Source organism: Topomyia yanbarensis, chromosome 3, assembly GCF_030247195.1.
Source record: "Topomyia yanbarensis strain Yona2022 chromosome 3, ASM3024719v1, whole genome shotgun sequence".
Classification (NCBI taxonomy): Eukaryota; Metazoa; Arthropoda; class Insecta; order Diptera; family Culicidae; genus Topomyia; species Topomyia yanbarensis.
Window position 1 is genome coordinate 6174258 of NC_080672.1, and position 14176 is coordinate 6188433.

At 36.8% G+C, this 14176-nt stretch overlaps 1 protein-coding gene across 1 annotated transcript; it reads left to right on the top strand.

Annotated features, from left to right (window-relative positions):
• The first annotated feature begins 473 nt into the window (after positions 1 to 473).
• On the top strand, positions 474 to 9916 carry LOC131693850 (probable serine/threonine-protein kinase DDB_G0282963). Its single transcript, XM_058982049.1, has 4 exons — positions 474 to 844; positions 923 to 1105; positions 6047 to 8171; positions 9377 to 9916. Exons 1-4 carry the CDS (start codon positions 608 to 610, stop codon positions 9775 to 9777), a joined length of 2946 nt encoding a protein of 981 aa, XP_058838032.1. The 5' UTR covers positions 474 to 607; the 3' UTR covers positions 9778 to 9916.
• The last annotated feature ends 4260 nt before the right edge of the window (positions 9917 to 14176 follow it).

Below are 14176 nucleotides of genomic sequence, written 5' to 3' on the forward strand. Positions count from 1 at the left end.
CCATCATTTTTACATACGTGCCATCTGTGGATCACTCACGCTTTGATTCGCCAATAAAGGGAATTCTTCTGATTTGGTTAAATTTGACTCTCGCAGTTTCTCTTCTTATTCGCTCTGGATTTAGTATTTGTGATCGGGTGACGTCACTGTCTGAAAATAATGAGATTTTAGAACATTTTCTAATAATAGCGGACCCTATATGAGAAAAAATATTGAAGTACTCGAAGGCGTCTAGAAAACATAGATTCTAGTTAATGTGAATAGTGTTGAGTTTGTCAATATTTTTTCTTGAGTGGCATAAAAGATGTCATGAGAATGTATTGGTTATTATTTGTATCCTACAAAATTGCCATTGGTACCTGGTGAAGAAAACGTTGAATTTCAGGTAGATTTTTTCAGTGTATGTAATACAGAACAAAATGGCGCTGCCTTCAGTTCTGCTGCATGGGCGGAGGTAAGTGGTTTTTTCCGACAGATTCTCTTTGTCTCGGCTGTGGAGCGGTTGCTAATTTAGCTATTTTCGGATTAAAAATTGGATCTTCCAGCAAGTTTGCAGTTTACGTATAGTTTCTGTGAGGCTAGCTGCATTGAATATAGAAAGAATAAAATGCCTAGTCTAAAAGTGTTGGAAAGTGATAAAAACTGTACATCTGATTCGTTCAATAATTCCATTGAAAGTGCTGGGAATGATGGATGCAGTTCTGTGAAAGAAGTCAACTCATCTCAAAGTATGGCGAATACTGTGATCAACAATAACGGAAATATCAAAGAACAACCAGTGAACCCTTTGCAACAGATTATTCTTATAATCGAACACAAAATTCGTAATTTAGAAAAACGAAAAGTAAGTTTTGTATGCGGATGTAGCCATTCGACGAATTTATATACTGTGTGTGTTCATGCTATTCTTATTTGTTTATAGAACAAACTGGAGACATACAAGACAATTGAAAAGTCTGGAAAACGATTAACTGGCGATCAGAAAAATGCTGTTTCGAAGTATGAGGAATGCCTAACATCTTTAGAGTTAACTCGAGAGTTGTGTAAGCAGTTCCAATCAATTGCTGCTGTAGCAAATAAAGATGCGAAAAAAGAAGCTAGACGAGTAAGTATAAACACTCCTAAATGTTGCCTATAAATGACTCTTAGTACAGTTAAATGCTAGAAATCGCCAAGGACAATTTCGATGCTCTGTTATGATTTGGTTTTCAGCAAAACAGTGAATGAATAACGTAGCAACGGGATCGCGAAAGTATAGGAAAACTGTCAATTGTTGGGTTTATTTCCACAAAGTTGGAAAGATTATTCGAATTAACTATTACATGAGTAGTTTTGGGAATAGTATTGAAAAGCATAAATAAATGTTAAGAATCAGAAGGGGAAGAAAGAAAAAATATGCTCATACGATGTTACTTAATCATTAGATTAAAGTTAAATTAAAGTTACACATAGTTTTGACTCAACTGGTATCGACGAGGTGCAAAAATAGTACATTTTCAATTTACGATCATTTTATTCCTGGCGACCTAGAGCGACTATTTTGCTTGTTCGCGATAAACATGGTATATTATACTATTTAGTTGCTATTTTGATTCTATTCTGTCGCATGCTCTTTGAGTCATGTATTTTACTATTTATCGGATATGAAAATACGAATTGCATTAAACATTGTTTTCTATTTGTATAATTTGATAGGGTGATAACCCGTATTTAGTTATGGAATGAATGTTGCATCTGGATTTTTGAAGAAATGTAAGCAGAAGATGATTTCATTAGCTAAAAGGCTAAGAATTTTATAGGATCGATATCATTCAGAAGAAGACTGATACGAGTTGTAGAGAACGACAGCACACCATGATTTCTGGTAAGCGAATATGTGTAGATTTTAGTTTAAATGCGACAACCGATTCCTACTCAATTGGTTGTCGTGTTTTAACTGGAATGCAGACGGAAATCATTCAGAAGTTTTAATTAAACTTTGAACGTATAATTTCGCACATTTAAACTTTGTTCAACCATATTGGAATAAAAATACATTGAAACACATCGGTTTTTCAATTATTGAATCTGTAATTTCCAACCAACATATAAATGTAAGAAAATTGAAGAACTACTTTCCCGTTCTCTAAAAATCATTTATCTTAGACTATTGTTGACATTGGAAACATAAAAATTTTAATTTTTCTTTATCTCGAATCAAAGGGGTTTTTAAACGGTAAATTATTGTTCTGACAAAGAGAAATTGAAGTAGAGTTTCAATACCATGTAGTTTTAATCTTAGAAGTCAGTCGTCGTTTATAGCACTTTATTGCTTAGGAGTCATTCGTCGTTTACAGCACTTTATCGCACTCGCATTTCCTCGAGCCGGAAAATCATCAAACATTTTGATTAATTGTGTTTTTTCATAAATTTATGTTTTTAGCTGTTCATTGGCAAAATGATATTTTGTTGATTTAGGGGCGGGCATAGCGTAGTTGGTAAATCGATTGTCTTGTACGCAGCTCACCTGGGTTTCATCTCCAACCCCGCACATAGGGTTAGAGATCTTTCTAAAGAGATGTCTCTAATTCGAATAAGAGTTGAATGACCCTAAGAGTAAAAGATCTTCAACAAATTTTTAAAAAAAAAATATTCTGTTGAATAATATATATGTATAATAGAGAGGGGCAAGATGGTCGTTACTTCGAACAAAGTTTTTGTTCCATTTGTCAACAAAGATCAAAGTTTTTGTTTTTGTCACACAGATATTTGCAATATTTGAGGTCGATTGGTTATGACCCGGTGTAGCGCATTACTTTTGAAATTTGTTTGGGAATCCCTACTTTTTTGCATTTTAAATTCTGGAGGCAGACTTGGTATGTTCGGATGAATAGTTCAAAAGCATTAGCCAAATTTCATAGAGGTAGTTAGATTATAAACGAAATATAGGTAAGGGGGATGGGGTGTATTACACACATAAACAGAAGAAGAGTTTCAAATTGTTACTTTTACTCTTGATATTATTTGCACATTATATTTCTATTTTGTGAATAAGAATTGATTTTTTGATCGCATATTTGTTCCGTTTTCTATGGGATTTCCTATCTTTATGGGACTGATATGCGATCATGGGCAGTTTAAACATCGTCAATCTAATTCTTCCTTAAATCCTCCTCCCATTATCATGCCCCCATCAAGCCCAAACAGATCCCTCTCAAACGATCACCTCATCCACCATCTTCAGACACACCCCTCTCGCATCGCAATCACCTTCGCCCAGTAGAGAATATGAGCACGCTGTTTTGGGTGCACAATACTCATTTTTGGAACTTTCTATTTTGAGCTATTATTTGAGAATACGAAAATATTCTTATCACCTATAGGGCGTCACATAACAATGATATTAAAAAATAGTTGAATACTCAATAAGTTACTATGCTTCAATTAGTAGAAAACTACTCAATGATATTTTCCCATATATCTTAACCCTTAAATGCGCAATGTTGTTTTAAAACAACATTGTGAAAATCATCTCAAAATTATCATAGTGACGTATTAAAACTGTGAGACAATTTTCAGAAAATTTGACAAAAATTGCTTTGCGCCTTTAAGGGTTAAAGAACGTGCATAACTTCTTTGTGGTATAAAATTCTAAAGTGTAAGGCCCGTATTTTCTCTCTACCGTTCTGGATCCAAGAAACCAAAACTTAGGATAATGCTTGAAAAGTACTAGTTCACAAGAAGTTTCACTTTCAAGCTGCTTAAACTTTCTTTTATTTCGATTATAGAGGTTTTAGCCTAAGCGTCAATCGCCGCTTTTTTGGGTTAGAAAAATTTCTTTACAAAAATCTCTAATCACATGTGCGGGATAAGGAATCGAACCCAGTGAGCTGCGTACGAGGCAAACGATTTACCAACTACTCTATTTCAAAGATACAATTCACTTTACAATTCAAAATAGATTAAACACAAGTAAATAATCGAATATTTTTTCTGTCGACTGTCGAATATTTTTTCTGTCGAATATTTTTTCTGTCTGAGCGCCCTATTTTCTGCTTCATGTGTTAATTTTATGATTGGTGGTGAGTGATGGTCAGTTTTAACCTCTGCCGCTTGCTGATCATTCCGTCTCCATCTCCATCGCTTATGTTTGTGTCCATGTCGTCGTCGCTAGAGTTTTGATTTTTGCTGTTACATGATTGATGCTTTTTGGGATTTTTGAGTGACTCTGGTCTAGTCGTCTTCTTTCTTGTTTATTTCTTCTCTAGGTAAGTTAATTATTGGCCTAGGGACACCGTGGAATATTGTTTGTCCGGCATTTATTTTTCGGCCGGCTGTCTGTGGTGTATCAGCAGATGTCGAAGGCTGTTTGATGGTGTTGGTTGTAGTAGATGATTTTTTAGTGGTTTAGGACCATGGTTTACCGTAGTGTACCGTTTGGCTACAGAAACGGCATGTGGGCATCTTCCCAGGGTATGTTTTTTTATTATGGTAGGGGGAATCTTCAAACGAGACCCCTACCGACTTAGTCGTGGTACTGTCGGATTGTTACTGCAGTACTTTCTCCAGCAAGCCTACCGATTAAACCTCAACTTCCTGTATCTCAGTATTCTCTTCGTCCCGGGACCACTGTTGGGTATTACTTCGGGATGGAGGCCCAGGGTATGTGCATAGGGTTCTTTGTATGTAGGTAACACCTTGAGATGATCTGCCTTCGAAAGTCAAGTAAGACAGTGTAGGCGGGTTCAGCTGCTTTCGCACTACCCGAATATCGTTGAATACAGGGGAAAAAGTTCTCCAAGTGTCGTTTGTGATGGATTCCACTTCTCCATACATCGACATAAATGTTTTGATATAGACTTATCCAGCTGCGTTGGTATTGTACCGTTTTGACGTTTGAATTGGGAAGAAAATAAATCGTTTACACGGCGAATTGGGAGAGAAACAAACCGCTTCTGGGTTTAAGGGGAGGGCGACAGTAGAACAAAGCGAGATCTCAGGGCGCGTATTTTAAGGTTGAACAGAGAATAGGCAAAAATAGAAAACGAAAAAAGCAGTTTTTTTTCCACACCGTGTGTTAGATCTGTATAAAAATTAATAAGCTTATGTAGAATGTTGTTACAGTACTGCTGATTGATTTTTGTGAAGATCTAACACACGGTGTGGAAAAAACTGCTTTTTTTTCGTTTTCGATTTTTGGCCATTCTCTGTATTGAATGAATATTATAGCATTCTAGCATTTTTACTGACTTAACTTTGCCCTTCTCTCTTAAAAGCAGCTATTTTACGCACACTTGGTTGCTAGGTGGAACACTAGTGATGGGTTAATCTAATTTAATATACGGTTATTCAAAGTAGTGAAATTTGTCGTATAAATCTGGAAGCAAGTGTTATATCCAAGAACAAGGTGCTTTGAGTTATAAGGTGATTCGTCTTTGGCAGTAACTAGGTGAGGAGTGAGGTAAGCGTGCAGCATACTGCGGGGAAGAAAAATGACAGTGAACAACTTTGTTTACCGCCTGAAATCTAAGCAAACATATGGAGAGAAATAGTAAACAATGTTGTTAGCTGTCGTTTCTAAAACCAACATGGCTGATTGGCGTTTTTGAGGATTGTATCACCTGAGAATAAAAACTCCTTGTCCAAGACATCGTTCAATATAACACCATATTAAAAATCTGAATCTCGATGTTTCACAAGTTTAATTATTACATTAGAAAAAACCAAAATGTTAAATATTTCTATTAAGCGATCACAGCGCTTCGGGGAGGTGTTCCTACATACTAGCAGAACTCGGTTTTCACGTGAATGATAGTGAAATGGAGTATTACGTCTGCTCTTGTTTATTTATATTGTTCCATCTTAAAATGTATTATCTAATAGCGTTTTCGTTTTTACCTGGTGCTACACCGGTGTAGTGCAAAAAAGAGATAGACTGATTATACATGAGTGTAGCACCGACTACACCGGTGTAGTGCACTGTCAAAAACGAAAATGCCATAAGCCATAAAGTTCAGTCGGTTTAGGATTCCTTATTAAATTATGTTTTGTTCGATTCTCTTTTCAGAGCGCATTTCTGAAAGCTCAACAGGAAAATGCAAAAGTAAGGGAAGTTTTGGCGATTCAAGACGTTTTAAAAAGACTTTCGGATAAAACTGTACAGTGCGATTTCCGTAATGGAGAAAACGGTGCGTGCAAAATTTCGGCCGAGGATTTAACGATGCTAGAAAGATTATACGAAGAAACGCAACCAAAACGCCCAAAAAACACGCTGGAATCAACATTTGTTTTATCGGTGAAGCAAGCAGCTGATCACTTAACCGCTGTCGTCGATGGCAGAAATAAATCATTCGAAAACACGACTTACATACATATTAAAAACTTAATCACTGACGTTCAAGATTGTGGCTATTTTGAAAAGGACATATTGTCAGTTGAACCAGAACCAGATAACTTGAACGAGGATTATGAAGGTCAATCTATTGAACAAATACATTCAACTGATGACAATGTTACCAATATATCTGAGGAAGTGAAAAAAGATGAGACATGCACTAATAGTGAAATGAATAAGGAGTTGAACACACCGCATTTAGTGAACCTAGGAAATACATTAATACCTGTTTCTAGTGATACGAACAATTCGCCGGATTTCGGAGAATCACCATCGGCTGCTGCTGTGCCGACACCATCATTTCCTTTGCACTCGCAAGTTCGTTACAATTCCAATGCTACAGCATCAACTCTGCCCGTAGTAGATACCCCAAATATTACATCTTCAATGCACATGTGCCCGCCAAATAACTGCTCAAACACTGGAATCATTCCACAAAATGCGACCCATGTTCAAACAAACGCAAGTAGCATTGTTCAAACTGGAACAGTGACTATTTCTGTGATACAACCTTCTACTGTTGAACCGCAAAACATTTCCGGACAAAAAATTGGAGCTACTACAGTACAAGCAGTCGAAAGTGATTATTTTAAACAACATTACATTCAACAACAAATGCGTCCAATACATGAGGTTATCGGAACTGCTAATTTTTTCTTTCTGCAAGAATCTGAAATAGATAAACCAGACGTTGTGTCTACGCCTGTTCCATTCGTAAGCGGACATCATGGGGTGTCGAATATATCCAATCAACAGTCACTGCCGCCGCAAAACCAAACAATATGCGACACAAAGAATTCAACTAACCATCTCACATCAGAAATTCAGCAAACATCCGTAGGTTCTGTAAATCAAGCTTCAATGATCTCAGCCCAAACATCAACAATCAATAAGCAGCCATTTCAGAATATTGTAGCTCCTACAGTAAATTACAATCCCTCACTACATAAACAAACAGATGGCCAAATGAAGTCAATTGATAATATTCAATCGAGACAGATATCTGCTTCTAAATATAACGAGACTGGTTGTACTTCAAACGTGTCGACTGCATCAACGGTTGGATCAGCTGAAACTTATAGTCAGAATAATGTTACTACGCAAGTTCAGCTTGAACATCATGCTCTACAAAAGCAACAACCTCAACTAGAATCATCTTCATTCAAGACGGGGCATCAAGGAAAAACTGTAAACCCCGATCATAAGCCTAATGTTCAGCAGTTCCCTACACTGATTCAAAGTCTGCATAATTCGTCTCATCATATATCTACTAACAAACGATCTAACAATACGATTGAACCTATAAGAGAAAAGTTGAAATCACACAATACGACTGATAACATATCGATGGTATCATCGACACGACAGAATCAACCTTTTCAATCGACAGATCAACGAGATGATTGGAATAAATCGCAAAAATTCGCGACTCTGGCAAAACCTGAAGAGCAATGGCCAGTAAATTCAAATCGTAAAAATAATCCAGTGGAGGATAGCCTTAATGATAAAACAGTTTATAATCTAACATTGCCATCACCGCACCAACTAAAACAAACTGCAGCTTCCATAAGCACGTCGTCTAAAGATAATCTATCTAGTTTGGGGGCTTCAAATCGCGTACATCACAATGAAAGCTCAGCACCAAGTTATGATATAAGCAATGTTCCAGAGACATCCAATGTAAAGATAATCTCACAGCAATCATTACAAACCCAGAAAAATCAACCATTGCATCAAAGTGAACGTAACACTCGAGGAACTTCAAATAATCAGTTTACTCAGAATAGTGGAGGAAATAGTAAGTAGTGATTGATGTTCAATAGTGTTTACTGTTTATTAGGGGATAATACCACCATGCGCGTCACACAAATCACAAGGACAGCTGTCAAATTTTCTTTTTAGTTATAAATCAAACGTAACAACGAATAGAAAATAAAACTAACTCGCACATAACTTCGTTAAAAGTTGTATAAGTTCTAACGAATTTAAATTGGTTTGCGTTAATCCGGTAACTAAACTGGTCCGATTTGTTTAAAATTTGGAGCAAACATTCTTGATGGGACTATGAATCAACGGCAGGTAGTGTCATCTAGGGTTCCTAGACTTGCTTCTGGCTCTATAACTAATAGATGCAAGAAACCCGAGAATGGCAGTAAAACCGAGCGAATTGCTCGCATTTTTTCTTGGTATTCTCACTTTGCTGTAAATTAGTTTCGCTGTTAATGCGGTTTGCCTAGTGTAGTATGTATACCAAGGTTCTTTCTTTCTTGTAAATTATGGAGTTTTGTTGCTTCCTAGCTCCCAAACAGAATGTTGCTAATAAAATTAGCCAAAATGATTTTTTCTGTCATTTACGCTAGATGTGAATAGTTTAAAATTTAATACAAGAACTTTGAAATGATTTTCGTCTAAATAGTGGAGGAATTAAAACAAACTTCAGTACAACGGGAGTTAATAATGTTAAACCTCTATGATGGCGACACCACAAAAGCGTGAGTTGAACGATATATCTAGAAGATAAGTAATGTAATTAAACGCCACCTTGTTGGCCGATGTTTTGAAAAGGGGGGCCTAGATTCGGGGTTCACATATTCTTCTTAAGTTCAAATATTCTTCATAAGTTTGGCACTTGATTTTATTTAGTACCGGTATTTCGGTACCAGCAATGGGTCGGTATTCGCGGGAGACTCGGAAACGAGTGGTGGGAGGTTGTTTATGACCATGATATCTTTTTTTCATTCTAGAAAGTTTGAGAAATGCTTTAAGTTGTTAAAAGGAGTTCGATTTATTTAAAGTTGCATGGTGGCTTTACCCCTTAACCCTTTGAAAGTCGCGCAGTGCGCTGAATATACAACGTTCTGAAATTCAGGCGAAATCGTCATATAGCTGCAGGCTGTCAACTAAATTATGATAACGACGCGACTGTCGGAGGGTCCAGTAGAAATGAAATGATTCAGAAACAAACAAAAAATAAATAAAAAATTCTCATGTTTATTTTTCTAGTCCGCTTTTCGAATGTCAGTAGCGCCAACAACCCAATATCAACGTTTTACAAAAACAACGAGAGATTTTATCAGCAAAATCAAAGTAACAGTTATGTTTCCAATAAATCTGATTCGGGCTATCATCAGCGAAGTTCAATGTTTAAAAACCGCAAAGATAATGCTAATGATCCTACATCAATGATAGCTGGATGTGCGTCAATGACTGGAAATAATCTTGGAGGCACCAATAGTAATAATGGCAGTATGGATTTCCGATCTAGCGCTCGTCCAATCAACAGTACACGAAATACTGGGCCACCATCAGCTAGACCTCAACAACGAAATCATTCCGGTAATAGCAATTACGAAGGTCATCGTGGATCATCAAATACAAGAGGTCAACATACTATTAACGCATAAACTTATTGTATGGTTGAATAATATTCAGTAATATATAATTATGACGCATAACCTACCTTGGATTAACATTAGTCTATACTGGTTGCTAAATTGTAATGTATGTGAGATCGATGGTATGAAATTATCATTTTAAAAGTAATCAATCGAGATCAGTATAAATACATGCAAATTATTAACAATAATTCGAATACCGTCGTTAATGTTTGAGAATGAACCAGCGGTGGGGAGGGGAGGTCGTAAAACGGGGATAGTTATATGATCATCGACCATATATTCGAGGTAAGTCGTTAATTATTCCTGTATTCGTATTTATCAACAGTTTGCATTTTAGAATTATGACGAACGGATTTCCGAATGATGTGACTGGGACGCTGCAATGTAATTCAATTTAAAGAAATTGGTTGATTAAAATTTAAAATTTTTAAGACCATGCGCGGTAGAGAGCTGGTGTCTTCGGCAAACTTTCCCATGAAACAATGTTCTATTAGTTTGTCTAAAGCTCAGTTTGTCAACTTGCATAGAAGAAAATATCGCATCTCTCTTTTTTGGAAGAACAATTAATACATTGTAAAAACAAAACTTCTGAATATAAAAATTTGCTAGGTTTTAAAGATTCCTGAAGGTTGATTAGGCCTAATATCGAGAGATTTAATACAATTGTTATTGTTATTTATCAGTGTGCAATCGGGCTGTCTTAATATGCACATCTACCGACTCACCGTTGTACCTGTTGGTATGTGCAGTGCTTTATGGCTGTATCTATGGCCGCGCACCCGGCTACCCATGAGCGTTGAAGCGTTGGTCAGTGATATATTGCTACTACAGTAATGTTTCGATTATATCACGCTTATAAATCCATATATGTATACATGTATCTGTGTATAAACATATGTATATGGATGTATCTATATATGCATATGTAAATCAGTATGTATATATTTAAAGGAATATATATATATATATATATATATATATATATATATATATATATATATATATATATATATATATATATATATATATATATATATATATATATATATATATATATATATATATATATATATATATATATATATATATATATATATATATATATATATATATATATATATATATATATATATATATATATATATATATATATATATATACATATATATATATATATATATATATATATATATATATATATATATATATATATATATATATATATATATATATATATATATATATATATATATATATATATATATATATATATATATATATATAATCGAAACATTACTGTATACACATCCATACATACAGGCATACATTCACAAATACCAACAATTTGGCACAAGTTTGTTTCAGAGAGCGTGTAATGTCGATTGATTGTAATGATTTAGTACAATGTGAGATAATCTCCCTTATTCTTGTTTACGACGAATGCGAGATTCGTTCGAAAGTGGTTTGTATTCCCGTTAACGATAGTAAAATCAAATGGGCTTAATTCGTTCGAATTGTTTTCGAACGAATCTCGCGTTTGTCGTAAACAAGATTAAGGGCGAATGCTGCAAAGCTTATTAGTCTAAAGAGCCTATTGTAATTAATAATTTGTGGATATCTAGCTTCCAGAACATGTAGATGTAGATGTAGTAAAGAATTGGCGTCATTGAACAACCAGCGGCCCTATTCTCACAATCACAACACTTAGTGACTACAAGAAATATCCCTACTAGTCACTAGGTGACGTGACTGTGAGAATATGGCCTGTGCTGTATTTAACGGAATTGCCGACTTATCGGAAAGCCAAACCATGCTTCGTTTAAACCCAAAAGCGCTGCAAGCTTAGAATTAGTACGCTTCTTTTTGTCGGTAATCGGTTCTGAAATTTATTAACAGCAATTTGTTTACAAGTCATTTTTCGTAATCTTTTGGAAAAGCAAAAATGATCTCTTTTAGACCTACACTTTTAAAACGTTCTTAGTTTTGTTCGAATATAAGATATTATTTCAAATGTCTAAAACTAATATAATTTCTTGAACATAGTTTTATCGATTTTCATTCAGTTTTCCAATTTTTACATCCAGTATCAAAGTAGTTTCGCGTATTGAAAAATCTTTATTTTCCTGTAACCCTTTTCATGAAACCGTCCGACAGAGTTCACGGAGGAGGAGGTGGAGGGGGAGATTAAAAACGAAGGTTTTTTTGTGCGCGTTGTATATGAATAGTCCCTAATAAATTCTGTACAAAGTAAATGAAATCCGGACATTGTTGGGTGCGGGTATCGCAATGGAGTTAATAATAGTCAAAGCCACCGTCTGTGCAGAGCTCAAGCGTTTCAAGAAACGAATTTTTATTACACTTGGCACCTAAATAAAAGCGCTAGGCAGCCACGAATCTTATGAACTACGTGTCGACTATGAAACAATTGAAACATAAAAATACATATTAGCTTAATCAGCATTAGTTCAATGTCGTCTTCATGCTAACTTGGTATGCGTATAGTAGGTTGAGTAACCCCCAACAGCATTCCCTTTTCAACATGTTGTGCTGGTCCGCGTTTAAAAACCCAAACTTTCATTCGGTCCACGCTACCCGTAAAACATCCAAAGTTCTGTTATTCGAGTGCGAAGTACCGTATACCATTAGTGCAAAGGCTACTCGAATTCCAAGGGCAAAAATTCGGAATCGATTTTTTTCACCGATACCAGGAGTACAAACTCCGAGGAGCGCGCCTCCATCAAATCTAAAAGTACAAACCGTGGTCAACCGTCCGCCTCCACCGCGCATATTGTTTGAGCAGATGCACGTGCACGAGCGCGGGTACAAACCTAAATAGTGTAATCGGCTCCATAGGTGCACGTGGTAGTGTGCCTTCTCATGCCGGCCCCGTCCGGAAAGTTCCTTGTAGTTCCTGGAATGCTGATGCGCCCCGGCCTCTTCCCGGGTAAGCTCGTACGGTACACTCAGTCCGGAACTGTTTGCGGTGTGTATATTCCTCGCAAGTACTCACAACAATGCCGTCGGAGGTAACGAACATCTGCGACCCACAAAAAAGTCTTGGGCGGAATGAGATTCAGAAGAGAAGGTGGTTTAGTGGACATGGACCAGGGTTATATACAAAGTTGAAACTCAAAAAATCGGAATTTTTATTGAATACTCTGAAAGTACATGCTTTTGAAAGTATCTGTGCAAAATTTCAACCAAATCGCAGCACTAGATTTCAAATTACAGCCATTTGTAGCGAGCTGGTTCTTCCACGAATGAAGTTAACACAAAATTTTAAACGCAATTATCTCGGAATGAAATTTTTTGAAAAGTACCGTTGCGGTGAACGTGATATCTCAAAATAAAATACCATATGTTGGTATATTTATGGGTTACGGAGACCATTTTATGGTGTCTTGATTGTTGTGAATTTTGGTACGGACCATGTTTAAGGTCTTTTCAAGGGGCTATGTGGTGTTTGAACCCATGAGTATTTGCTCGGGATACCCTTTACTACAACATTCCCCGCCATTTGAACAGTATCAACTGCATTTGGAGCGGTGAACCGATGACCACTTCATGGAAGGAAGCCCTAGTAATTCCTATCCCAAAGCGATGTCAGGGGAACAGAACGCCAGATGATCTTCGCCCAATCAATTTACTCTCCTGATTTGCCAAAACGATGGTCAACAGACGGTTGATGAACCTACTAGAGGAGCACAAACTCCTGGATCATCGTCAGTTCGCATTCCGACGTAGGGCAGTAACCGGTGGCTACCTCGCCAGCTGGTACAACAATCCGTAACCGACGGCCTGTTAGCCGACACGTTGCGAAGGCGTACAATACCATCTGATGTCATAGAGTACTGCAAAAAACGACCAACTGGGGGGATCACCGAAAACATGGACCGTTTCCTGAACAGCTACCTATGAATCGGGGTGCCCAATCCAACGCCTGTTCGGAATACAATGGGGTCCCCCACGGATCCGTTCTTGTCGTTGCATTGTTCCCGGTGGCTATGGAATCTTGGTATACATGTTTTCGTCTGCGCCGATGAAATCGTGCTGGTCGCTATAGGAAGGACCGTCAGACGAAACCGTCGTAAACTTGAAGCCGCCCTAAGTGCGGTGAGCCGATGGGTAGTATCAGTCGGTTTTAACATGGCACCCGCTAATAGCGTAATTTCACACTGCTGCAACACAAACCACATTGCAATACGGAAGCCGATCTTACTGGACTGGGAGGTCGTTTCCTACCGTAAGGAACTCGAGATCTTGGGGATAACCATGGACCGTAAATGTATGTAATATGTCATGTCAATATTATTGTTTTTCTCGCAAGGTGAATGATCTATGAGGTAAAGCTATTAAATAAATAAATAATATTGTTGTACTGATATCGGTATTTTTATTGTTCTCT